Source organism: Marmota flaviventris, chromosome 2 (genome assembly GCF_047511675.1).
Source record: "Marmota flaviventris isolate mMarFla1 chromosome 2, mMarFla1.hap1, whole genome shotgun sequence".
In the NCBI taxonomy this organism is placed as follows: Eukaryota; Metazoa; Chordata; class Mammalia; order Rodentia; family Sciuridae; genus Marmota; species Marmota flaviventris.
The window spans coordinates 165,385,527-165,410,964 of record NC_092499.1 but is presented as its reverse complement, the minus strand read 5'-3'; the positions used below and the strand labels follow the sequence as shown (position 1 = coordinate 165,410,964).

The following is a 25,438-nucleotide window of genomic DNA, read 5'->3' as shown; positions in this document are numbered from 1 at the left end:
CGCGCCTCAAGAGGATGGTGCGACTAGCGGCGGAGCTGTTGCTGCTGCTGGGGCTGCTGCTGCTCACTCTACACATCACGGTTCTGCGCGGTTCAGGAGCATCCGACGGGCCCGACGCCGCCTCGGGCAACGCCAGCCGGGCCCAACTGCAGGTGAGTGCGCCGCCGCAGAGGGGCGTGAGCGACAGGGGAGAACCGGGGTGACGGGGCTTTGAGCTAGCCCCTGATGGATGAGAGGAGGCGGGTCCTCCACCTCACCGAAGAGTGACTCTTTGAGCAGTCGTCTTGCCTGGGCAATTCTGTTTAGACAGGTAAAGCGGCGGTCTGGACCTAGAGACTGGACCGAACTTGGAGGTCTGTGGGTTGCGCTGGTCCAGATCGGTCCCACGTAAAGTACCTGGGATGCTAGGCTTGGGATGCGTGGAGGAAGTGGAGAATTTGTGTTTAGTTTGGAGGGGTGCTAGTCTTTGATGACCCTTTAGAGGCTGAATAACTTGACTTGAAATAAGGCGGAATAAAGATGGGACACACAAGGAAACCTTATAAAATAATATCCCAAACTACGTTTGGAGGAAAGAACTAATCTATCCCATTAGAAAGTAATGCCAAAGTTCAGAACATAATTTCCAGAGAATAGCCAGACACCCCCCCTCTCCTCCACAAGGTTCCGGTGCCTCTACCACTGTGGGACCTCACCAGAGGTGAGGTGCACCTGGGGAAGATGCAGAAATCAAGGCACCTGTTGTGATTTGTGCCGGGGTTGCCTGTGGATTTTAAACTTATAGCAAAGACTTCTTTCCAGGGACCAGTCCCTGTGAAGGTTCTTTTAGACATAGGATTCAGTTAATCTAATTCAGCTCCAAGTCAGGGGAGGAGTCTCGACTAGGGAGGGCGTGGTGGGCAGGCAGATGCAAGGTGAATTTTGATGTTTGAGTAAAAGTTCCCTATGTAGGGGTTTCCTGACCCTACCTCAGAAAGCGCTGCTTCTTGGGTCTAGGGGTCTGCCAGCTCTTGTTTTAGGGAACTGGTAAAAATGAGTGGGAATTTTCTCAGCAGGCAGGGGGATTTTCTGGCTCCTAAAAAAAAAAAAAGTATTCTTAAAACCATCCCCTCTAAAACTCGACTCTGTAATGTTGAGATAAGCATATTCTTTATGTAATTTGTTGCTAAAACTTTACTGTTAAAGAAGAATACACGTACATAATTCTGTCACTTGAGTCTGTGATACAGGTTCAAAGTGCTTCACAGAATTTAACTTATTTAATTTTATTATAACCCTGTGAGGCACAGTACTGTAAATATTCCCCCTTTATAGATTCAAAAACTGAGGTACAAGAGAGGTTAAGAAAATTGCCAACGTTCACACATTCCCAACCGTTAATTAATTACACCAAGCTTTATGTCTGCCAGGGTATTATAGACTAAAGCAAGGGGTTCCTTGCACACAAATACAAAACCAGGCATGGAAAAGTACACACCCAAAACAAAGTTTTTTTTTTTTTAATTGGGACATTTTGGGCTGGGTTATGGCTCAGCGGTAGATCGCTCGCCTAGCACGCACCGCATAAAAATAAATAAAGGTATTGTGTCCAACTACAACTAAAAAATAATAATATTTAAAAATTGGGACATTTCTAAAAATGATCTTTTTTTATATATACCTGTGAATAAACAGGTACAGCAACAGACAGACCTGGTTCTTGTACGGGAATAGAATATATGGCTGTCCTGTAGAATGTGGTTCAGCCACCAGCCTAACAATGTAGGAATAATTCTTAATATCTTTAAGATTTCTGGAAGTCATATTTTATACATGATACTTTCTTTCCTCGTGGACTCACAAAAAGCCATAAAAATGATGTTCTATGGAAAAGTAAATTTGGCAGATTTCTTTATGAGGTGTTTGCTATCATTAGAATAACCTGGGATTGGCCTTTTCCGCCCCAACAGTAAGGTAATGAGAGAAGCAGCTGGTGGAACTGGCAACTCTAAAAGGGAAGTAGATCAAATTCTCAAAAGGGACTTTAACTGAAGAACTGCCCCAAGAGGGCAGAAGAAATGGGGGACTTAGAGCAAAGCTCTTAGGAATATCTTGGGTCCCAAGTAGCTGCTAATCCACCAGCTTCAATGTATCTTGTAATAGGGTTCAGTTATTCTGTCCATTCAAAGCCCATGCTTATCCAAGCAGAATGATGACTTTAACAGGTTGGTTCATAATTTCTCTCTCTTCTTCTCTCTCTCTCTCTCTCTCTCTCTCTCTCTCTCTCTCTCTCTCTCTCGGTAATTTGTTATTGTAAAAGTTTTATATTCTTCCTGACCAAAGTTATTTCTTTGGCCTTCTAATTCTCCAAAGGCATTACAATTCAAAGGGACAGATTATGTTTTGCCAAGTGGGGAGGTCTGCAAAAGACATTTATTAGTCTGCTGCTTTCAGGCCCTGAAAGTGAGTTTGCTAATAGCAGGTGTATTTGAAAACAAAACTGCAGATGCTGTATTTTTTCTGTTTACCAGACATCTGAAACCCAATTCTTAGACCCCATCTAAATTTGTTGGCTCTGCAGTGTTTAAACTGCTACAATCCTTCTTAGTTACATGAAAAATAATCAAGGCTTACACATTATTTCTGCCTTTATCTCTGCTTACAACATTCTAAAACATGAGGTTAATTTAGTCAGGAATGTGCAATGCTGAGTTTACCAAATTGCAGTATATTTGGAATCATTTAAAAAGAGACACAGCTTTTTTAAGATTTGGTGGTTTGGACATATCAAGGATATCCAATAAAACAGCAGTAGGAATAACAAAAATAATAGTTAACTGCCTTTTATGTGGTAAGCACTGTTCTTAGCACTTTTTACATATTAATTTCCTTAATCCTAAAAGAAAATTCCGTGAATTAAGTACTATCATTATTCCCATTTCAAATGGAAAAACTGAAGTTAGGTAACTTACCCTAAGGTTGCAGAGCTAGAAGCTTTTGTTATTTTATAGTGCAAAAAATGTTATTATATATTTTGCATAGTAAATTCCTGATTCTATACTTGTATTTCAAGTTTCCACTAAACTCATAATACTGGCTACAAGAAAAAAATATATATCTTAACAAGTTACATTTTCAAATGAACCTTGACAGTGTTACTGTGTCAAACATGAACTATGTATGCCTATATAGACATGAATAATGCATACATTCTATACACACATACATGCAAACATGAATTAACAAATTTATTGGTAGTTTCAACATTATGTAAGTACCAACCCTGTACTCTAGGTATTATGTTACTAGGTGGCAGTAAAATGCTTTGAACACACTATCTCTATTGCTTAATGGTTCATGAAAATAATGATGCTAATTTTGTATTGTTATATATTTTTTAAATCAAACAATTCATTGTAATTAGTTGTCTGCAGTAGCTGAACGAAATGCATAAAAACATCAACTTTTTAAACTTTTGAATGAAATCTTACCTCCTCTTTGGAATAACTTTGTCTTATGTTCCTCAGCTGCTCAGATCAGTTCTTTCATGTATCTTCAATTAATAATGAGAAGATAATAATATGTAATAAAAGCAGTCTGAAAGACAGAACATCTCAAAATATAGACTCCACAGGCAATGGTAATTATAATCATAGTAATGTTATCTGCTCTATGAAATTCAATGGGTGCCTTTCTAATAAATCTCAGTCATAGTTAGAATTATGAGTTTTAATAGTAAAACAAAAACTCATTAAAGCCAGTAAGATTTAAACAAGTACCATAAAACACCAAACTGATCATTTTTACAATAACAATGTAATGAACTGACTTTGTAATGTAATGAAATGACTTTGTTCTCAGTCTCCTAACTGCCATCTTTCTGAACACTTTCTCTCTTCATCCATCCATTGCCTTTAATAAAACAGTTTAATATCTTATATTCACTGCTTTATCTGAACCATATAGCGAGAGAATCAAAAGCAACACTTATTCATACAAGTAAAATTCCTCACAAGGGTAATATTTATAGACAGCTGATCCTCCTTGTCCTCAGTGGATATGTTCAAGACCTCCAATGGATGCCTGAAAACTAAGATAGTACCAAATCTTATATATATTATGAGTTTTCCCCCTTTACTTAGATATCTATGATAAAATTTAATTTACAAATTGGCACTGGTAAGAGATTAACAACAATAACTTGTAATAAAATAGAAAAATTGTAACAATATACTATAATAAGAGAAATTTCATCACACTACTCAGAATAAGGTGTGATTTAAAACTTACCAATTATTTCTGGAATTTTCCATTAACATTTTCACACCACAGTTGACTACTGATAACTAAAACCACAGAAAGTGAAACACAGATAAGCAGGGGATGGAGGTACTACGGAGCCCATTTCATAGACAAGGAGATGGAAGACTAAAGAAATCTAAGTAACTCGCCCAATGCTACACAGCCATAGTGGGGCAGGGCCAGGAATTGACCCAGGCAGGCTGATTGTGGATCCCAAATTATTGTTCCCATTTATGAACAAGATTCTTCTAGCTTCAATTCAAACCAACAGCCATTTATATTTCTTGCTTCCTGATTTGCCTATCTATGTTCCTGTCAGACTTTTTATTCTTGTTGCTGAAATTCTTTATAAATGATGAATGTTTGTCTCACTTAGCTATTGCTGCATAACAAAATACCCCATAATTTAGTGGCTTAGTACAACCACCATTTCATTTGCTTGTGAATTTATATGTCAGCAACTTGCTATGGGCTCAGCTATGTGGTTCTTTCAATTGGTCTCCCCTGAAATTATTCATGTTGGCTTAACATGGTGGGGTGATCCATGATGACCTCATTCATCATTGTTGCTGTCATCTAGGTCCCCTTTCTCCAGAGTCTCTCATCCTTCAAGAAACTGGTCACCTGTCTTTACATGGTAGACTCAGAGCAGGAAGGAATAAAAGCAGGAGTTGCAAGGCTTCTAAACAAACTTGACAATTATTAGCACTTTCTTAAAAGCACTTTAGTTACATTCTATTACCCAGTCAAATCCTTGACTCAGCTTTGATTCTTAGGAACAGGACATCAATTCTTCCTCTTGGTAAAAGGAACACCAAGTCACATTGTGAAGGAGCATGTGAATGTGAATGGGAGGGGTTATTCAAGCCATCTTTGCAAAATACATACCATATTGATCCATTGTCTCATATATTTTGTATTTTGCACCTGTCTTTTAATGTTGTTTATGATGCTTTTAGACAAGTACCAACTTTCTCTCTTAAATGTAATCAACTCAGAATCTTTTCCCTATGACTTTTGGCTAAAGATTATAAAACTCTTTAACTGTATTCTGTTCTAATATTTTTATTGTTTTTTGTTTGTTTGCTATGAACTGCATTCTACTTTGAAATTATTTGTGGGTTTAAAATAAAGATAAAACTTTGCTGTTGTTCAAGTGAATAGCCTGTTGTCCTACCATACTTGTTAAACATTCCAATCTATCTTCCTTCATACAAAATGCCACCTTTAATACATGCTAACATTTTCCATATACATCAATGTGTTTCTTTCTTTCAGACATAAGTCTGTTTATTTTGTCTGTTCATATACAAACACCACACCACTATTTATGTAATGTAGCTTCATAGTATGCTTTAATAGAGCAATTGTCTACTTAAAAATTTTTTTTCTTAGAGATTCTTATAAATGTGTTCTATCAAATGAACTTTGGAATTATCTTGCTTTAAAAATCATTAGGATCCCATTTTAGACAGCTTTTTGGCTGCTGTAATCAAAAGACCTGAAAATTAAAGGAGGAGGGCTCATGGTTTCAGAGGGCATAGATGACCAACTCCATTCTGTGGGGCCGAGGTAAGATAGAACATCGTGGCAGAGAGTGTGGTGGAGGAAAGCATCTCAGAATACGGCACCAGGAAACAGATAGAGATGAGTCCCCTTAATAGAAACAAAATAAACCCCAAGGGCTGCTTCCATCCATTCATCTCCTCCAGCCACACCCTACCAGCCTACAGTTACTACCCAATTAATCGCTATTAGAGGATTAATGCCTTCATTAGGTTGGGCTCTGATAACCCAGTCATTTCATCTCTAAACTTTCTCACATTGTCCCACACATAAACTTTTGGGGTACACCTCATCTCTAAACCATAACAGATCCCAATGAAGGTTGTTTGAAATATTTTAGGCTAAATTGAGGAAAATTGAGTTTTTCCATTTTTAATTATTTCATTGAGGTTGTGGTACAGGTATGTTTCTTCATTTTTTCATGTTTTGTTTTACACATTATTCTCTAGGTTTGACTGTTACTGTGTTATATTCTCTACTTTGTTAGTTCTGAAATCTAGGAAAGCTATACTTAGCAATATATACTCTTAGGTTTTTTTTTGGGGGGGTGGGGGGTTGGTTTTGCATGAAAGAGCATTATCCATTTCAATAGTGAGATCCTTAGAGTTCATGGCATGAGTTCAAAATTTTTTTCATTTTTTTTCACTATTATACTTGAATAATAATTTATTAAGAGATTGTTAAAATACTCATGAATTCTCTTAAATTTGCTATCTCCTTTTTTGAGATCGGGATTAATATTTAGGCTTATTATATGCTCAATATTCCATTCAAATTGCATAATGTTTCCTTAGTCAATTTTAATAATTTTTATTTTCCATAAACCAGGTGAATATCTATAATCCTGGAGACTTAGTAAGCTCATACAAGAAGACCTATGAGCTCATAATTGTTAATTATATTATACAAATCCTCCATGTCTTGATTTATTTATTTTTTACTTCTTCACTGATTCCTGAAAGAAAATAATTGCATTCTTACCCTGCAGTAGTGGTCTTGTCTGTTCTTGTTCTCCTTTTTTTTTTTTCTAATTTACATTTTTAGAATCCATGACAGTAGGATATAAAATGTCTTTTCTACTGGTTGTATTTTTATTGAAGTAAAATTTCTTATTTCTTTTTAAAAAAACATTTTTTAGCCGTAGATGGACACTTCTTTCTTTGTTTCCTTTTTTTTCTTCCCTTCCTCCCTTCTTTCTTTCCTTCATGTGGTGCTGAGGATTGAACCCAGTGCCTCACACATAGGAGGCAAGCACTCTTCCACTGAGCTACAACCCCAGCACCCTTATTTCTTTTATTGCCTTGTGTATTAAATACTTTGTGTCTGATTAATCTTACTATTCCTGCTTTCTTTTTGTTTTCTTTTGGCATTTCTCGGGGTTTATTTTTCCAACCTTTATTTTCAAGCTTTCTCTGCTTTTCAATGATTAAATATCTCTCTTATTAATAACCTCAGCTAAATTTTCTTTTCCCATGTAATACATAAATAAATTTAACCCGCTTATATTTATTTTGTGTACTGATAAATTTGAAGTTACTTTACCATTTTATTTGATGTTCTCAAACTTTTCATTTTTTTTCCTTTTTACTCCCTTTCCTCCTCCTTAACTTATCTGTGTGACTTTGGCAAGAGACCTAACCTCTCCTCTCTATGCCTAGATTTTCTCATCTATAAAATGTATATATAATAAGTGTTTTGTAGTACTACTGTAAAGATTAAAAGATTGAATGTATGCTAACTGCTTTATCAGAGATTGGCACTTATATGCTTAATATTTAAATATTATTTTAATAAATATAATTTTTTATTTTTCTCATTATGTAAGTTATATGTTCTATTTCTATTACTTTTAACAATTTAACAAACATTTTTACTCATGCTTTTCTATCAATGCTGAAAATCAATCAGTATCTATAAATAAAACCTCTCAAAACAAAATTCTCACATGTTTTTTCTGTCTTGTCTGTGTGCTACCTCTAAAATCTTAAGCATGTTTTCTGAATTTTTAGTGGTAGGATATTTCTTTTCCTTTCTTCTCTTCTTCATTTATTTTTTTCCTTTTTGTTATACTGACCATAACAATCAATTCTTACCAGTTTTGTTATGTTCCCAATAATTATCTTGACTTTACTATAAGATTTACTTATTTTTTTTTATCTACTGCTGCTCCTTGGGCTCTTATATTTTCATCTCCTATGTTGCTGGAACAAATTCTCAAGAATGCTTTCAGAAAGAGTTTATCACTTGTAAACTCTCTGAGAACTCATATTTTTAGACATATCTTTTTTTTTTTTTTGTGTGTGTGTGTGTGTGTGTGTGTAATAAGCAATGCTAGCCTGGAGGTTGGCTCTGGTTGATCTTGTTTCCCATCAGAATTTTGAAGGTATAATTCAACTTTATTATACTACTTTGTGTTTCACATGAAAATTTAATTAAATTTTTTAGAAGATGATTTTTTTAAAAAATTTGAAGTTTAAGGTTTTTCTTTTCATACATAATGTTCAGAAATTTCATGAGATTTAGATTAAAAGGCTTTAGCTTTTAGTTCTGTTCAGCCTGTGGTGTACACTTTCAGTGGGAAGCCCTGAGTTTGTCTTTAGCTTGAGAAAATTTCTTTAGTTATTTCTTTGTTTATTTCCAATACCCATGTAATCTCCCCTGAAACTCTTATAATAGGCACAAGAAATTGAGATTTTTGGGGTCTCTCTTCTTTGCCCCTTAAGTTTTGCTCTCACATTTTTATCTCTGTATTTTTAAAGCTTTTTGTTGTTGTTGTTGTTGTTTTGTTTGTTTGTTATGTTGTTGTTTTGTTTTGTTTGCCTTGGCCAATCTTCTCTGGTGTTATGTATGGAGTATCTCATAACTGAGCCCTCATGGTAAATATTAGGTAAAAATGTTAGATTCAGGCACTCTGAAACCTAGGCCTAAATCAATTATCTCTTTTACTCAGTTTCCTGCCCTCAGCTTCCCCTCCAACTTCTTTTAGCCCTGCTTGGCCTCACCTCTCTCTTCTTCTCCTATTTTCTTTACTTCCTTTAACTTCCCTTTCCTTACCATTACTTCCCTTCTCTCCTACCTTCATCTAAATTTTTTTAAAAAAAATTAACAAGGTATTATTTACATAGAATAAAATGGGTAAATCAAAAATGTTCCATTTTTGACATCTGTATATGCCTGAATAGCTGCTGTCACCATTAGGAGCTAGAGTATCCCTCATGTTCTCAGAAGGCTCCCTGAGTGAGAATGCCTTTGTAGGCCTTTTCACCCTTTTGAAGGCAACTAAAGGACTCCCACCACAAGATGAGTTTTGTGTCTTCCAGATATTCACATAAATGGAATCAACCAATATGCATTCTGTTGTGTGTCTGATTTCTTTCACTCGACATAATGTTTTTGAGATTCCCTTATGTTATATATAAGTAAATTTCTCTTTTTATTGCTGAGTGATATTCCATTGTATGACTGTACTATCATTTTGATTATCCATTCCCCATCAATGGACACTTGAATTGTGTCTGATTTTTGTATATCATGAATAACATTATTTTGGCATTCTTGTAAAAACATTTCTGTGGACAAATGTTTTTATTTTACTCAGTTTCCTGCCCTCAGCTTCCCCCCCCAACTTCTTTTAGTTGAGTAAATATCTAGTGGTGAGACTGACACATGGTCTCATGCTATTATTGTGGGAATTTTTCTGGAGACTCACTTTTTAGAGACTGTTCTTTCACTTTCTCAGCTCTGCAATATCATTTTCAGTTGGTTGCCATTTATTTTATATCTACCAGAAATCTCCCCATCTTCTTTGGGGGGACGTCTCCTAGCTTTCCATTTATATTATAGATTGATTTTTGCATTTCTTCTGACTTCTCCATAGAATTTAGAGAAGGAAAACAGATAAACGCAAATGCTTGGTTGGCTACCTTGAACTGAAGCACTATAATTTTGGTTTCTTTTATACAAACAACAACAAAAATGTTATCTTATTTTTGCAGCCCCCTAATCATTCTTTTCCAGCCATGATCTAAAAGGCACTGATCTTTGAGGTTGGAAGATGTCCTTGGGTGCCATGAGAGCTATCCATTCACTAAAAAGAATCTGATTGGGTTTTAAAACCTCTAACAAAATCCCCAAACATCTGTATGTCATACAAGTAATGCTTAACAAGTGTCACTATCAGAACATGTTTTGTTGAATGTGCCCTTTAAAACCTTACTACTACATCTTGATTTCAGGATCACTGTTTTTTTCCTCAGTGTTCACAAGCAGGTGTACCATTCTCTTTCCAAGAAATGTCTCAGCTGGGTTTTGAAGATGATTAATAGCTCTCTGACTTCTCCACATTCTATTATCTCAATTTCTTGAACTTGTTTTGTTGGCTTTATTTTACAACATTTTAGTGTTTTCCTTGATTCTGCTTCCCCCCCACCCCATCTTCTGAGAATATCTTTCTTTATCAGTGCTTGGCTCAGGATTGATTTTATGATTTGTAAAGAAAAGAGTAAGTGATGAAGCCCCTTTATTCTCTCTCAACTAAGAATGTCCTTCTATCTTTACTTGTCCCACCAAAGACAGGAGATTATATAAAATATGGGATGGGGCATAACTTCAATATGTGGATTGTATGTTATGTCGTGCAAAGAAATGGCAATGGAGTATATTGTTGGGTTAAAAAAAAATCAGTTCTCACTTTGCATCTTATTTAAATTTTAAATATAAGTACTCCGTATCCATAAGAAATTCATAAGAAACTGTGAACATAAAATATATAAAACTTAATTTATTGCCTTCGGTGGCATATGAGCCAAGAGATGAGATTGAGCACCGGGCTAATCAAACTAACATGCCAGCACTCAGTGACCCTCTTGGGATTTAGTACTCCCTGCTTACCTTGGTCACTGGCTCTATAATATGCCCTTTTAACTCTTCCTTCCCTTTCCCTGTCTGTCTTTCTTTTCCCCTACCAGAAATTCCCAGGACCATCTCTGGGAGAGGTCTCAGGTATGCTTCTGAGAGGAGCCAAACTAAATGACACATTACTTAAATGTTAGTCACTGGGATAGTAGCTACTTCTCTAGATAGTAACAGTGAGGCAAGTCTGCAGGGAGCAACAGAGCAGTTTCCAGGAGGCACCTGCTTCTTACTGTTGTCATTAAAGATGACCAAGTCTATTAGCCTCAGAAAGGAATGTGCTGTGGGTAGCAACAGAATCCTCTATCTCAGACCTTCTCAGACCAGTCAGAAAGAGGGGACTTCTAAATAGCAAGGATGAAAAAGGTTAGGCTTAGGCATAGACTGCAATTTCTGATACTTAGAGATATAATTGGTTCTTTTTCTCCTGAGAAGTTGAGCCCAATTAGGGGAACAGTGGGGAAATCCTCAGAGGTTTGTGAGGTTGTCAACTAATGCCTGAAAAAGGCAGAGGCCAAGGTACTTTGATAAATAGCTTAGCACCAACTCCCCAAGCACAGACCAGCATGTGTCTCTGGAAAGTTATTTCTGTAAACTGAGTAGAAGTAAAAACAGGAGGTTAACTACCCCTCTTCCTGTTGGCTTTGACCCATGCCCATTTTAGTAAACCAAGTCATCTTGCACAGAATGCTCTCTGTGACATTAAAGCCTCCATGACAGAGCCACATCCCCGATTCCCCTGGAAGAGAGTTATGTAGAGCCCATGGAATGGAAGGGTTATATCTCCAAGTCTAGGTCCCTGAGCTGCCAGGCTTCCATTTTGGGGTACCTCAACTCCCAGATATTCAACAGCAGTGAAAAGGCAAGTAGACTTTGCATGCAATACGCCAGGCCATTTCCTGCTGGACACTGCATATCTATTTTCAAAAATAACAAGCTATGTGTAGAATCTAGATGAAGGATGCAGGGAAGCTGGAAATGATATCACAGCACTCCCAGGTGTCACGTTACACCTACATCATCCACAGAGAACATTCATGCCAATAACAAAGACACAAAGAAGAATCACACCTTCATTCCCAGATACCCCTTGGAGATAGTAATGAGGAGAGAAGGAGGACAGTGGCAGTCATTTTACTATTTTTTAGTACAGCTTTTTCTAAGGAGCAATGGATAAACCATGAACTGTACATATTTAAAGTGAACAATTTAACAATATCGACACCTGCAAAAACCATTATCATGATGAAGATAATAAATAAATCTATCATCTCCAAAAGTATTCTTGTGCCTCTTTGTGATTTCCAGCAATTGCCAGGTGACTGCTTATCTGCCTTCTGTTTCTGTACATTAGTATTGCATCTCTTAGACTTTTATGCAAATGGAATCATACAGAATCCACAGTATGACATGCTCTAGCTTCTTTGCTCACCATGACAATTCTGAGATCTATTCTTTTTGTTCTGAAAAAAAATAGAGAATTTGTTCCTATTTTTGCCAATTAGTACTCCATTGTATGGCTAGATATACAATATGCTAATCCAACGAAGAACACTTAGGTTGTTTTCAATTTGGGAACTATTAAAATGAAGACACAGTGAACATTTGGTTTTAAGTCTTTGCGTGAACATATGCTTTCATTTCTTTTGGGTGAATATTTAGGAGAAGAATGGTTGGGTCATATGGCAATTGTATGTTTAGCTTATTAAGAAATTATAGCAATATTTTTAATAAACTTATTTAAGTTTAGGATTGACAACTACCCAAAGGCACCCTTGGTAAATTTCACAGAATTTGAAAGTTGAGTTTCAGGATGATGTTTTTCTATAATTAAAATATCAGTATATGACCATATACCTTCAGTTTATGAAAAACTAAAAGAAGAAGAGAGACCTATCCCCTTGGAAAGAATTCTTGGTTTGCAGAATGCCCAAAGAACAAAAATCTCATGGGGCTCGATTCTTCCAGTGTGGTGGTAGTGAAGGGGGTGGATATGGTGGGGGAGGGAATTGGGGGTGAAAACTGTGTACTAGACAAGAAACCCAATTAGAAAAGTGTCCTAACTTTTCTGTGCTGCTGCCTTCTCATGTCCCTTCACTGTCTTTTTTCCCATTTCTTTATTTTTTATACTAGGATTTTTTTATTATTATTATTGTATTTTGTACGAGGGATTGACCCCTGGGATGCTTAACCACTGAGCTACATCCCAGCCATTTTTATTTATTTTCAAAAATTGAAACAGGGTTTCACTAAGTTGCTTGGGGCCTTGCTAAGTTGCTGATGCTGACTTTGAACCTGCCATCCTCCTGCTTCATCCTCTCGAGTCACTGGGATTACAGGTCTGTGCCACTTCCCATTTCATTTCTGCAAGCAAGTTAAGAAAACCAGAAATAGATTCTGTCTTCTGTCACCTCAGTTACATTATGACTTGGAAGGCTGATATGGGTTATGAGCCCCAAATGGATTGGAAGCCAGGTTTATTGCTGGGAACCTTTAAATTTCAGGAAACAGAAAGAGCAAAACTTTAAAAGAGGAACGATTCCATTATGTGTTTCTAATTCTGAGTCCATAAAATGGGCTGAGGATACATTAACATGAGCTGCCCTTCTTGCCGTACGTGACAGTAGGGGAGTGCAGAAAGTATCCAAAGAGGATTCTCATTATGAGAACAAGGATTGTCCTTCCCTTGCACATTTCTCAAATGTTCACCAGGTACAGTTGTGGCCCAGAAAAACAGATAAAAAAGCCCAGGATGGCATCTCAGCCCTTGTATCCAGAATTCTGTCTGTGGACCAGCAGTATCTCCTGGGAACTTTTTAAAAAATAAGTCTTAGCTGGGTCCAGTGGTGAACAACTGTAATACCAGTGGTTCAGGAGGCTGAGGCAGGAGGATTGCAATTCAAAGTTAGCTTCAGCAACTTAGTGAGGCCCCAAGTAATTAATGAGACTCTGTCTCAAAAAAAAAAAAAATTAAAAAGGGTTAGGGATGGGGCTCAGTGGCTAAGTGAGTCCAATCCCTGGGTCCAATCTCTGGTACAAATAAATAAATACATAAATAAATAAGTCTTAGACTAGGCGCAGTGGTGCACACTTGTAATTCTAGCTCCTGAGGAGATGAAGCAGGAGGACCACAAGTTCAATACCAGCCTGAGCAACTTAGTGAGACCCTGTCCCCAAATTAAAACTAAAAAAGGCTGGGGGGGTAGCTCAGTGGCAAAACACCCAAATTCAATCCCCAGTACCAAGAAAAAATAAAGAAAGAAAAAGGAAGGAAAAGAAGTGTTAGGCCTCATCCAGAACTACTAAATCAAAATAAGAATTTTGATAAGATTCCCAAGATTGCTCACAGGCAGGTCACAGATTAAGAAACTTTTCTTGTACCTTGCATGTCTCAGATATCACTTACTCTAAGCCCTACGTTATTCAGCTGTTGCCTAATAATGTTATAGGACAAACTATACCTAAAACTCAGAGACTTATGATGATAAGCATGTTCTCACACCTTCATGGGTCAGTGGGTCAGCTAGAATTCAGAAGATATGGGTGGAGTCTGACTCCAAGCTGTGGGTTAGGTCTGGATTTGCTCAGTACATCTTTCACTATTCTGCAACCAGGAGGCTGTCTGCCATACCTTTCTCTCATGATGATGAAAAAGTACAGAAAGACAAAGGTGGACTCAAATGCAAAAATACACTTTATCCCTTTGCTGGATCATGCCTTGGTCATACCTCCCATCAACCAAAATAAGTCACGAACTCCAAAAGAGCTTCCAAAGAGTGGACATAGGCTTTGTAGTTGTTTAGATTCCAGTTCTGCTTCTAAGTTTGTACCCTATGAAAAATCTGTGCCTCTGTATTCTAGTCAGTAAAATCAAATAATAACAGCTATATCACTGGAAGATTATAAAAATTCTATAAGGACTTCCCATGGCACATATAATATTTTAACTTATAGATATTGCATGACCTTGGGCAAGTCATTTCAACTCTCTGAATTTCATTTTCCCTATCTAAGAATAGACATCCCAGGGGAGAATGCTATTAATTTTTGAATTGCATCTTCAAAACTGGTGGTGGTGATGATGATGGTGATGGTGATGATACAGAAGCCAACACTGAGCGCAACAGACACTTGCTGTTAGGATTTTGTATGTGTCTATTCCTTTCACTCTCATAATTGACCAGTAAGGGTCATCCCCATTTTGCAGTTCAAGAAACTGAGATAGAGCAATGTTAGGAAATTAAGATTTAGCATGGGATTCTTCTGAGCACCTCGAGGAGAGGGAAACCTCACAAAACCAATGTGATACCAGTTGGTTCCATATCACTACTTTCTTTAGAGATGGTGCACATTCTGCCTCGTGTCCATTGGTGATGTTTCTAAAAAGGCAAATTTTGTCTTTTCTCATGTGGGAGAAAGAAAGAAAGGACCAAGGGGAGGGCCAGAGAAGAGGCATGGAAAGCAGCTGGCCTCCTGGTCAAACAAAATCTCCTGCTCTCTCTGCCTACCACATGGCAAAATCCAGGGGACCAGAGGCCTGGAGGATGTCATTTCCAGTGGGCTCCACTATCCACAAGGGCTGTGGTGTAAAGCTGCTCAGCCTGGCTGTGCATCCAGAGTTAATCTGAGGGGAAGGACAAGCCTCAGGGTAATTGTCTCTGAGAAATGGGAGCTGGAACGGGCTCCTGTTTAAGCCATCCTTCTGGTTGCATGGTTGTAGTGCTAGCATGAGATTCTGCCCCCACCCCTGCCACATAGGCTGTTTCTGAATCAAGATATACGGGTCCATCTCTTCCCATCTTCCTTTGCCCTTTCACTGCTAAAAAATCATGTGCTACATGGTAGGAGTGGAACTTTGCCCGCAAATATGTTACTCATCACTCATGGGGCTTAAACAGTTTCAGCCTGCAACCACTTTCCCTGATGAAGGGCGCCTTTTCCTACCTTCCTTTCCCAGACATAACAAGAGAAACAGGACATGCCTGGGGACAGGAGTTCCACAAGCTCTATGAGTTGTATATTCTACTTTTTTAATTACTGTTTCTGGCCAGAAGAAGTTCTTCCTTGTGACTAATCAGATTTTCTTTTTTTTCCTTAGTGTGTCACAAAGTTCATCTTCTCATGGTCTCTTGGGGAACAAGTGGAAACAGTTTCAAAGTTTCCCCTACTGAGAATAGTTTGTATCACATTTGCTTTTTTTAGTTATGTCATGACTTTGCTAATATCTAACAGCTTGTGGGCAACTCTGATTCCTGATCTTTTTCTGTTATATTTTCCAGGTCCCTCTATCCCCAAAGAAGTTTATCCTTTGTTCTGTTTTGTTTTTTGTTGTTGTTGTTGTTGTTTTTAATAGACCATGTCTGTCATTTATTGAGCACAACCTCTTGGACCCCATCATATTGTATCTTTTTTCTTCTTTCTTTGTGCCTCAAATGTTGAGTTGGAACCAATCTCATTCTCGCAATTTAAATAATTTAGTTTTTTTTTTTTTGCCAGAAGCCACAAAATTGAGCATCAATTGGGTAGATAGCTAACATAGAAAGGAAAAATGACTTTTAAAAGAATGTGTGATCACTAAACATGTGAAAATAGTACATTTTGCCATTGGAATAATAAAAAAAAAAAATCAAGACCTGGGGGTACCAAGTGTTGGTGAGAACACTGAGCAGCCTCATGGGAATATGAACTGGAAAAACTGTTTATCCAGAGTACCAACTAAAATGAAATAGGTATATTCCACTGACCCATCAGTTCCACCCTGGGTATGTACCCAACAGAAATGTATTCATCTATGCACTCAAAGGCTGTTCAAAGAATAGTCATGGCAGCATTATTTGAAATAGTCCCAACCTTGAAACAGCCCAAATGCCCATCAGCAGTCAAATGGATAAAAAAAAAAAAAAGTAAAAGCACACAGTGGGAAGGAACCAATGGTAACTACATGCAACAGGTAGTTTCACAAATGCAATGTTGAGTGAAAGAAGCCAGGCTCAGAGGACTACCAGATGGATAATACTGTTTATATAAAAATCAAAAACAGAAAGAATGAATCTCTGCTGTTGGAAATGAGGACACTGGTTACCACCTTGTCCAGGAAATGACTAGAATGGAGCATGGTGGGAGATCTGTTTCTTAATCTGAATGTTGGCTACACAGGTGTCTCAGTGTGTGAAATTTCACTGATCTGTATAGCTATAAATGTGCATATTCCTCTATGACTGTCACCCTCAATTAAAAATATAATACAAAATGCAGCAGGCAGAGAAGATAGTATAGAGAAGATGACTGTTTTTCACTGGGAAAAGTAACCTGCAGCCCAGAGGCCTGCACTCTAGGCTCTGTGATGTTTGCTTCTCTGCAAACTGGTCTCCAAATTTTAATGAATGCGGAGTAGTTTTGGTGTTATGGAGGTGCTCCTCTGCTTCTGGGGCCCAGTGCTATTGTTAGGACATCAAAGACCAACTGCTGGCTACGATACAGTCCATATGAAAAGAGTGACCAGCAAATTTACTGCTTGACTTCATTCCCTTTAAATGGAACTGGCCCCATGGACCTCTTTCAAAGCTCAATTGTAGACATATATCTTTTTTATAGGACATTGTGTTCAATAAAGAGAAGCAGTAACTTAAGATAAAAAAAGAATACCTTTGAGAGTGCTACGAGATGGACATTCCATTTAATAAATATCACTGTGGTTACACATGCCCAGACCCTGTCAGAAGTCACACCATTGGCTTGAGAGCCTTCTACTTGACATGATGGCTATTTTGAGCTAATTGAGTTATATATTTATGCCCCCAGCCCTTTCCCTAGACTCTACAAGGTCTTGGGAAAAGTCATTAGAGCAAGGATGTCTCCTTCAAACCAGAGGGTCACCTTACTAAAATCAGGCAAAATGGCAAAGTTCATATCACATTACTCACTAACTTATTTGAAGCCACCCATCGGTGAAGTAAACCTTTATTAGGGGTTGAGTCCAAACTAAACTCCTATCAATTATGTCCAAACTAAACTCCATATCAATTATATGCTTCCTCTCAATGTCCACGTGGACATCATTCCAAATAATCCTGGTGTGGAAATCTCATGGAGTTATTATCATTTGCAGACATGAGAACTGGATTAGAAAATTAGTATTTTATGCCTATCAGAAAATGAAGAGTATTATTAACTTTTCACAAGAGAAAAAAAGTAGAGTTACTTATAACAAAAAGGATGTCTTTGGTTAACATGGAATCCAGCCCAGGTGGTGGAGAAAGAGGCATCTACAGTAAAAATTACTAGTCGGCTTAAAACTGCATAAATCCAGAATGGCTTTTTTCAATATATGATCATTATTATAGCAGTTAGCCCACAGGAGATGACCATGGCATCCATTCTGTTTAATCCATTACTCCTGAAAAGGCTGAGCTCTCCACTTTGCTGGAAAATGGCTGAGTACTGAGTGGGTTCTTTCCTCTCTGCTCCCCTGCTTGGTCCATTGAGGAAGATGCATAAACCACATTGAGAACTGAAGGTCCCCTGCTGAGATTTTGATGGAGGCAAAACAATTTGAAAGACACTGGTGAAATAAGATAAATCTGGGGGCAAGTATCAATTAGAGAAAACTGGAAATAGTTATAGAGAGCTATGGAATCACAAGGAGATGGGCACTAACTATTGAATAGCAGGTGGAAATAATGGGTTGGGTTTTTAGAAAGGTACCTGTCTGCTGGAAACAGGTTTTTTCCTTCCAAATTCTTCCCACCAGCCGGATTGCCCTGAAGCTCATTCTGGTGCAGTTCCCATGCCTCACAGTGACTGTTTTACTGCTTATTCTCCAAGGCTTGGCGATCTGTTGAGGTCTGAGATAACTCCCAAATGAACATCAGTTTTGGCCTCACATTCTCTCATAAATAGGGAGACAAGGGGGGGAGAAAAGAAAGGAAGTGGCCTGAACCAGACCTAGCTAATTCAATTATAGAATGATATGGCTCCAAATAAAGAGAAAATTGCATACCACGGAACCAAGAAGAGCAGATCCCCACCTTCCTTATGTGAAGAGAAGGGAAAACAAAGAGATGGAATCACAACTCCAAAGAGCTACCCTCTAATTATGAGGTTGCATCTTTTCCCTGGGTCTCAATGGTTGCTCCAAGATTGCTCAAACCATTAACTCAATTTACTTTACTTTGAGGGCTCCTGTGTGTGTCTGTTGTTCCTTTGGGTTGGTGTTTTTCATGCCACTCAGGATGCAGTATAAATAGAAGTGTCATGGAAACTGGCCAGTAAGATAGCGCCTTCCCAGATGGGAGGAGCTGTCCATAGGCTATACAGGCTCCCTTTAAAAGAAAAACTCAGTACCCACAAACCTCCAGTGTTCAGCCTGAAGTGACATCTGGAGGCCATCTGCAAGCTTTCCCCGATATCTGATATCTGAGAAAAGATTTTACTTGGTTATTTCATCTTAAGGTAGATACTGGTGGGAAAATGGTGCCCCCAGAGAATTCTGTGTCTTGGTCCTCACCATCTACGAGTACTGCATTTGATTATATGTCCAGCATATGTGGACACATAACAGGTGCTCCTGTGCATGTGGCTTCAGGCAAGGTCACCACTCTGCTCACTGGGTTGAACCAAGGCTTCATCAGAGATTCAACCCACCATAACCTTGTTGAGACACTGGTTAGAAGGCAGGTTGCAGGCACTTACTGAATCTTTAAATTGTGTTATTGGCAAGAAAGCCCCAACATCACATTTTACTAATGAAGAATCCAAATCTAGAGAAATGAAGGGATTTTCCCAAGACCATGCCACACATTCATCATGGAGCCAGCACCAGAATCCAGGTTGACTGAATCCTAGTAAGTCCTCTTTCTCAAAATCATATTTCTGAACATCTTAAAGAGTTTTCATGGTCCTACTTAGCTGAAGAAAATTAGAGCAAACATACCTCTAAAGTACCTGGATTCTCTAACATTACAATCTTTATTGTTTTAGGGGCTGAAAGGTAATTAAAAGAGCATCAATTGTGTCTTTTTTTTTTAATTTCAAAGACAAACCAGTCAAGTAAATGAAATAATGTATATATAAGTATAGACCATTGCCCAACTACATAGTTGGCATTTCACCATTCCATTAGTTCATTCAGCACTTACATATCATGTGGCAGTTATAAGCAGGAATTGTGCTGGATACTGGAGACTCTACAGAGAGCAAGCTTATGTTCTAGAAGGGAAGACTGAAAATAAGTAATTTATATAGAAAGTCACTGTTATAGGTTGTTATTGGTGCTTGTTATTGGTGCTTAGCAAGACATAAAAAGGGAACAAATGTAATAACAAGAGCTCATTATTAAAATAGTGTGATAGCAAGGAAGGACTGGCTGGAAAACTGACATTTGAGTCCTCAACTGAAAGATAAGAAAGGGCCAGTTCTACAAAGCACTAGAGAGAGCTGGTGAGGTAGATGGAATCACAAACACCAAAGTGTGGATGTGGAAAGGACTTTGGCTTGACTAGAAACAGAAAAAGAGACTGGAGACCAGACAGTAAGAGAGAAAGGCAGGGACTTTTTAGGTCATGACCAAGAATCTGACTGTTTTAAGATTAATGAGGAAGGATCCAGTGAAGAGATTTTGAATTGTTCCTCTGTCTAGGTTACAGAGAGTATAAGGGAAGGACACAAACATGTTAGAAAGTTTCACAATAATCCAGGCAAGAAATGATGGGACACGGACCAGGGTAGAGAGGAATGGATGGGTACGCGAGAGTTTGAAGACAGAGACAAGGGTGTCCTGATGATTGAATTTCAGAATTAAAAAGAAGTGAAGAATCAAAGATGGCTTTCAATTTTAAGAGGAAGGATACATGCTGATGGATTTTCACTGAACTGTAGAACATGAGATGCCATTGGGACATCTACATGAAGATAATAAGCAGGGAGGTGGTCGAATGCACCAGGAGCTGAGACTTAGGTGACATAACCAAAGGGGCAGGTAGAGAACCAAGAGTTGTGGTGTCACAGAAATACCATGGGAGGAGAGTGCTTTAAGCAGAGAGGCCCCCTTATCAAAAGCTGCTACTGTGAGGGCAAAGATGAGGACAGAGAAAAGCCAACTTGACCACATGTTGTTTGTTGGCAGCCTTAATGGGAGCAGAGTCAAAGGCATTATGGGTGTTTCCTTGGTAAAGGAGTAAACGGGAGGTAAGGAAGTGGAGATAGAATACATAGGTACATCTTAGGGACGTTTTACTGTGAGAAGGAGACATTGTGAATGTGGGGCTCCTGGAAGGGTTTTTCGGTTCACTTAAGATCAGGGATGCTTGGGCATCTTGGAGGCTGATGAGAAAGATCCAGGAGAAAGGGAGATTAAGGATGTACTATTGAATGAAGGGGACCAAGGAGTAAATTCCTCCAGAAGGCAAGAGCCTAAGTGTGAGGAGTGGCCTTTGATAGAAGCAAGAATCTCCATTCCATGTAACAGTTGGGAAGGAAGAGAAGAGCTCTGCCGATGGGAATGTAACTATAAGGTGAGAATATACGGGTTATCAACCAGTGGCTCCTGTTCTATCAGTGAAATGTGAGGGGAGAGCAAGGACCATGAGTAGAAAATATGAGGCAAGAAAATCTGAAATAATCATCTTGGATACTGTAGGAGGTAAGATTATGGGCGAAGAGTAGTCATGTTTTGGAACTTTTGAGGTTTGAGAACATGAATCTAAAATGAAGCAAGTTTTGCAGGTGGGGCAGTTTTATTTTTTTCATCACTCATCTGCTTGGCTACTAACCTACAGAAGTTGGATCATTGAGGTCAATCAAAACTGAGGTTTCAACAGCCACATAGACCTGAGAGAAGGGGGCAAGCAGGGTTGAGAGGTGTTGCAATAGGGTGGCTATATTAAAGGTCACACACATGCTGGATAAGAAATTAAAAGCAGGAAAAAGCTGAAAAGGAGTGAAATTCAGGCACAGTTTATATGAAATAGTTAAATATTTGAAGGGAAGATGGACTTCTTTGTCAATTTTCTAGAGAATATATTTGCTAATGCTTATGATAGTTGAAGAAGAAAGTGTTCATCTACTTCTACGTCTGCAACATGGTTGGTGCTGATTCATCTGAAGATGAGAGGGAAGAAGAAAGAGAGAAACCCATTAGCCAGTTTCAAAAGGCTATACCTATAGACACACAGTGTAATTTGCTATCTTATATTTCACTCAAGAGGACCAAGGTTGGATAAAATGCAGAGGTCTGTTTGCACCTTCAAACGTTGAATTAAAAGTCTACAAGAACAGGAGACTTGATTCAGAACAGCTCATCTTTGACTAGTTTGCTTGTGGGCACAGGGGAAATCTCTAACCATCATGATGACCTCAATTCTGAACAGGTGTTGAGCTCAAGCCGGTGTTGAGCTCAAGTATGGAAGTTTCTGCTTACTGCTATTGTGGAAGATGTCCAACACACACATATACACACATATACACACATACACACTAATGAAAATATATTGTGGTTGCTTATGTGAATATTATGTGACCCAAAGTCCTACAAGCTATGTGATAAAGCAGTTTTATAATTGTTTTTTCACATAGAAAGAAGAACAGTGAAAAGAATTTAATTGCAAGCAGTCATGTTGCTTATAAAACCATGTTAGAGATTTAGCACAGAGGTTTATTGCATAGTTCACAGGCATGGCATTAGCTCTGCTATACAACTTCACAACTCAAACATAAATGCAGAAATAATGTGGTTTCTTAAAATTCCCTTGGCTGAGGGCTTTTGTTTTGTTTTGCTTTGTTGTTGTTGTTACCCATCATTCAGGTATTTTTAGTACTGCTGATGCGTCCATAGGATGACCCACTTTATATTTCTCCTTTCCTATTCCTCTAGGGAAAAAAATGCCAATACAAAATCATACATGAGGAAGATGTATAAAAAGGAAAGGTGTGTCTCTCCTAAGTGTCAGATTCAGAAGCATCTGCCTTATCTTGAATAGGTAGCATTAATTTAATTCCTGTATTCTATTGGAATACCCTCCTGAGTCATTTGACATTGCAAATTGAGTCATGTTTCTTTAATCAACTCCAGGAAATAGTGAAAGAAGTGGTACAGAGGTTTCTTTTTATAAAATGTTCCTAATATCAATAAAGCCTAGAAGTGTGAACAACTTTGGGCCATGATTCTGTGATTTGAATCTCAAAGAACTTATGTTCTCTGCCATCCCCTTGTAAGTTTCTTCCTTTCTGTATTAGTTATCTATTGCTGTGTAACAAATTGCCCTCATAATTTTTATCTCAGAATTCCCATTGGGTAGAAATTCAGTCACAGCTTAGCTGGGCATCTCTGGTTTGTGGTTTCTCACAAACTACAATTAAGGTATCAAAGAGGAGCATTGTGGTCTCAGGTCCTGGCTGGAGAAGGACAAGCTTCCAACAACACTCATATGGGCACTGATAAGGTAGTTTCTCATGGGCTGTTGGCTGGAGAGAGCCCTCAGTTCCTTGCCATGTGGGCCTCTCCATAGAGCAGCTCACAGATGGTAGCCGTTTTTTGTTTTTGTTTTTGTTTTCAGAGAAAACAGTGAATAGAGCCAAAAAGAGAGAGTGAGCAAGATAAAGTTTATGGTCTTTTGCAACCTAATCTCAGCAACCCCTCATCACTGTAGTTAGATTCTGTTTGTTCAAAGCAAGTCTCTTGCTCCATCCCACACTCAAAGGGAAGGGATTGCACAAGTCTGTGCATTCCAAGAGATGGGAAGATTGAGCTATTTCAGAAGCTGTCTTTCAAACTCCCATGCACAAGTTTGTACCAAGGTACATGCCCATGCCTGTTTGTTCCAATAGTGAGTTCCTCTGCATCCTCTGGTGTGGTTACCTGGCTCCTTGCTTTTGCAGATTTCCTTCATTTCTACTTTTCTTCCACATCCATTCAAAATATAATACCCAGTTTCATTCTATTCTAAATAGCTCTTCTCCCTTGCTCAAGAACTTCAAGGAATGGCTCCCCATTCGTTACCTCAATACAAATAATGAGAAACTCTAAATCTATATTTAATTAACACTTCCTTCCCTTCTCTGTAGAGGCTGCATTTGTAGCCAAATGGACTCTTGCTGTTGTTTGGGCCCTCTGCACACTCTTTGGCCTCTCAACTCATGCTATTCCATTAGCTAACAATGCCTTTCTCCCTCTTTCCAGTTGGGAAAATTGTAGACAAGGACAGAAGCTTTTCTGTGAACTGCCAAAATGAAAATGACCTCATTTTTGAACCTCTTGGCATTATTGATCCATTTAGTGATTATTACATTCTTATCCTATATAACTATCTATGGATGAGATATGGATGCCCTTCCTTACTCCCAACTCTGCCTGCCAATTTGGGGGAGGGTCTGGAGAGCAGGAATAGTAGCTGACTTCTCTGTTATTCCCCATGGCATGCAGGGTAGCACCTTGCATATCACAAGTGTTCCATAAAGTCTGGAACATCAGGGAGTGCTGTGCTTTCTGAAGTGCCTCCCTCGTCCCCATTAGGAAAGCATGAGAAAACTGAGACCCGGAAAGTTTAGCTACTTGTCTGACATCAGGCAATGGCAGAGCCCTGATTTATGTTCCCAAGTTCCAAGGCCCCATTCAATTCCCCAGCATCCTGACCTATAAGAAAAAAGTGAGCGATTTGGGATCCTCCATTCATACTGGGCTCTTTTCCCTTCCCTTTTAAATATAAAAAGCACCTAACTTGGTTTGAGTTTTAATATTGTAGTTCAATCACTTTCCAAATCTTGGCTTTGTAATGAATGTCCTCTTTGCTTTTTTTGAAAACCATCCCAGGAGAAAGGAGGCAGTAGGGTAGAGATTTAAAAGAATAAAAAGAGCTTCATAAGCAGAAGGAGAACCTGGGACTACAATTTCTTGTTGCTCTGGGAATTAATCTTTTCAAATTACAAAAAAAATCAGCACCGGGAAACATCGTGTTCTTAAATGTCAGTGTGCTTTTTGCTGTCCCCTGATTCACTTCTGACCATGTGATGATATTATCATACAACTCATAGCCTGCACAGATCAAGACGGTTCCAATGACCCAGGACATTTTGGCAGGATGCCATGGCTGGAACCACAAACATTTCTGTCAGCACAGTGGTGTGTTTGGGTGTGTGTCAACGTGTGCATTTGGGGGACTTAGGCATGAAGGATGATTATTTCTCAAAATCCATTGTCCAGACCTCCTTAGGCAATATTCAGCATTCAAAATGACTTTCGGCCAAGTCATGTTTGCACCTGGAAACTGTAAGAAGTACTGAAAGCTTCATAAAGGAGATGAAACTTGATGACGACAGGAAGTGACCTACAGCCCTACAGGTGCAGATGTATTGACATAAGGTACTAAAGTAGGAAATTATGGTTTTCAAAGAGAAATCGGATCTCAGTTTCTCTTTTAACTCAGTAGGATGTGTGTGTGTGTGTCTTTCTACAAAATCCTCTAGCCACTGTGCAAACATGATCCCTAATTTCTTGCTTTTGTGGGTCCGATACATATGAAAGTCAGACTTTTCTTTATGATCTATCCATCCTATGTCAGTATTGTGGTTTCCAAATGCTGTGTGAACCTGGTTTTCTAAGCTCCAGGTGAGCTAAGCGGGTGATGGCCCCAGCCAGAAATGCCAAAGGAATTAGTTTCAGCCAGCAAGTTACTTGGTGACCAAGGCT

The 25,438-nt window shown here is 38.5% G+C and overlaps 1 protein-coding gene across 1 annotated transcript in view; it reads left to right on the top strand.

Moving 5' to 3' along the window:
- Positions 1-14: 14 nt before the first annotated feature.
- Ism1 (isthmin 1) overlaps positions 15-25,438 on the top strand; it is a 70,961-nt gene continuing 45,537 nt past the window's right edge. The window contains exon 1 of the mRNA XM_027922136.3: positions 15-152. Coding sequence (XP_027777937.1) covers positions 15-152 — 138 coding nt within the window. The remainder of the gene's footprint in view (positions 153-25,438) is intronic.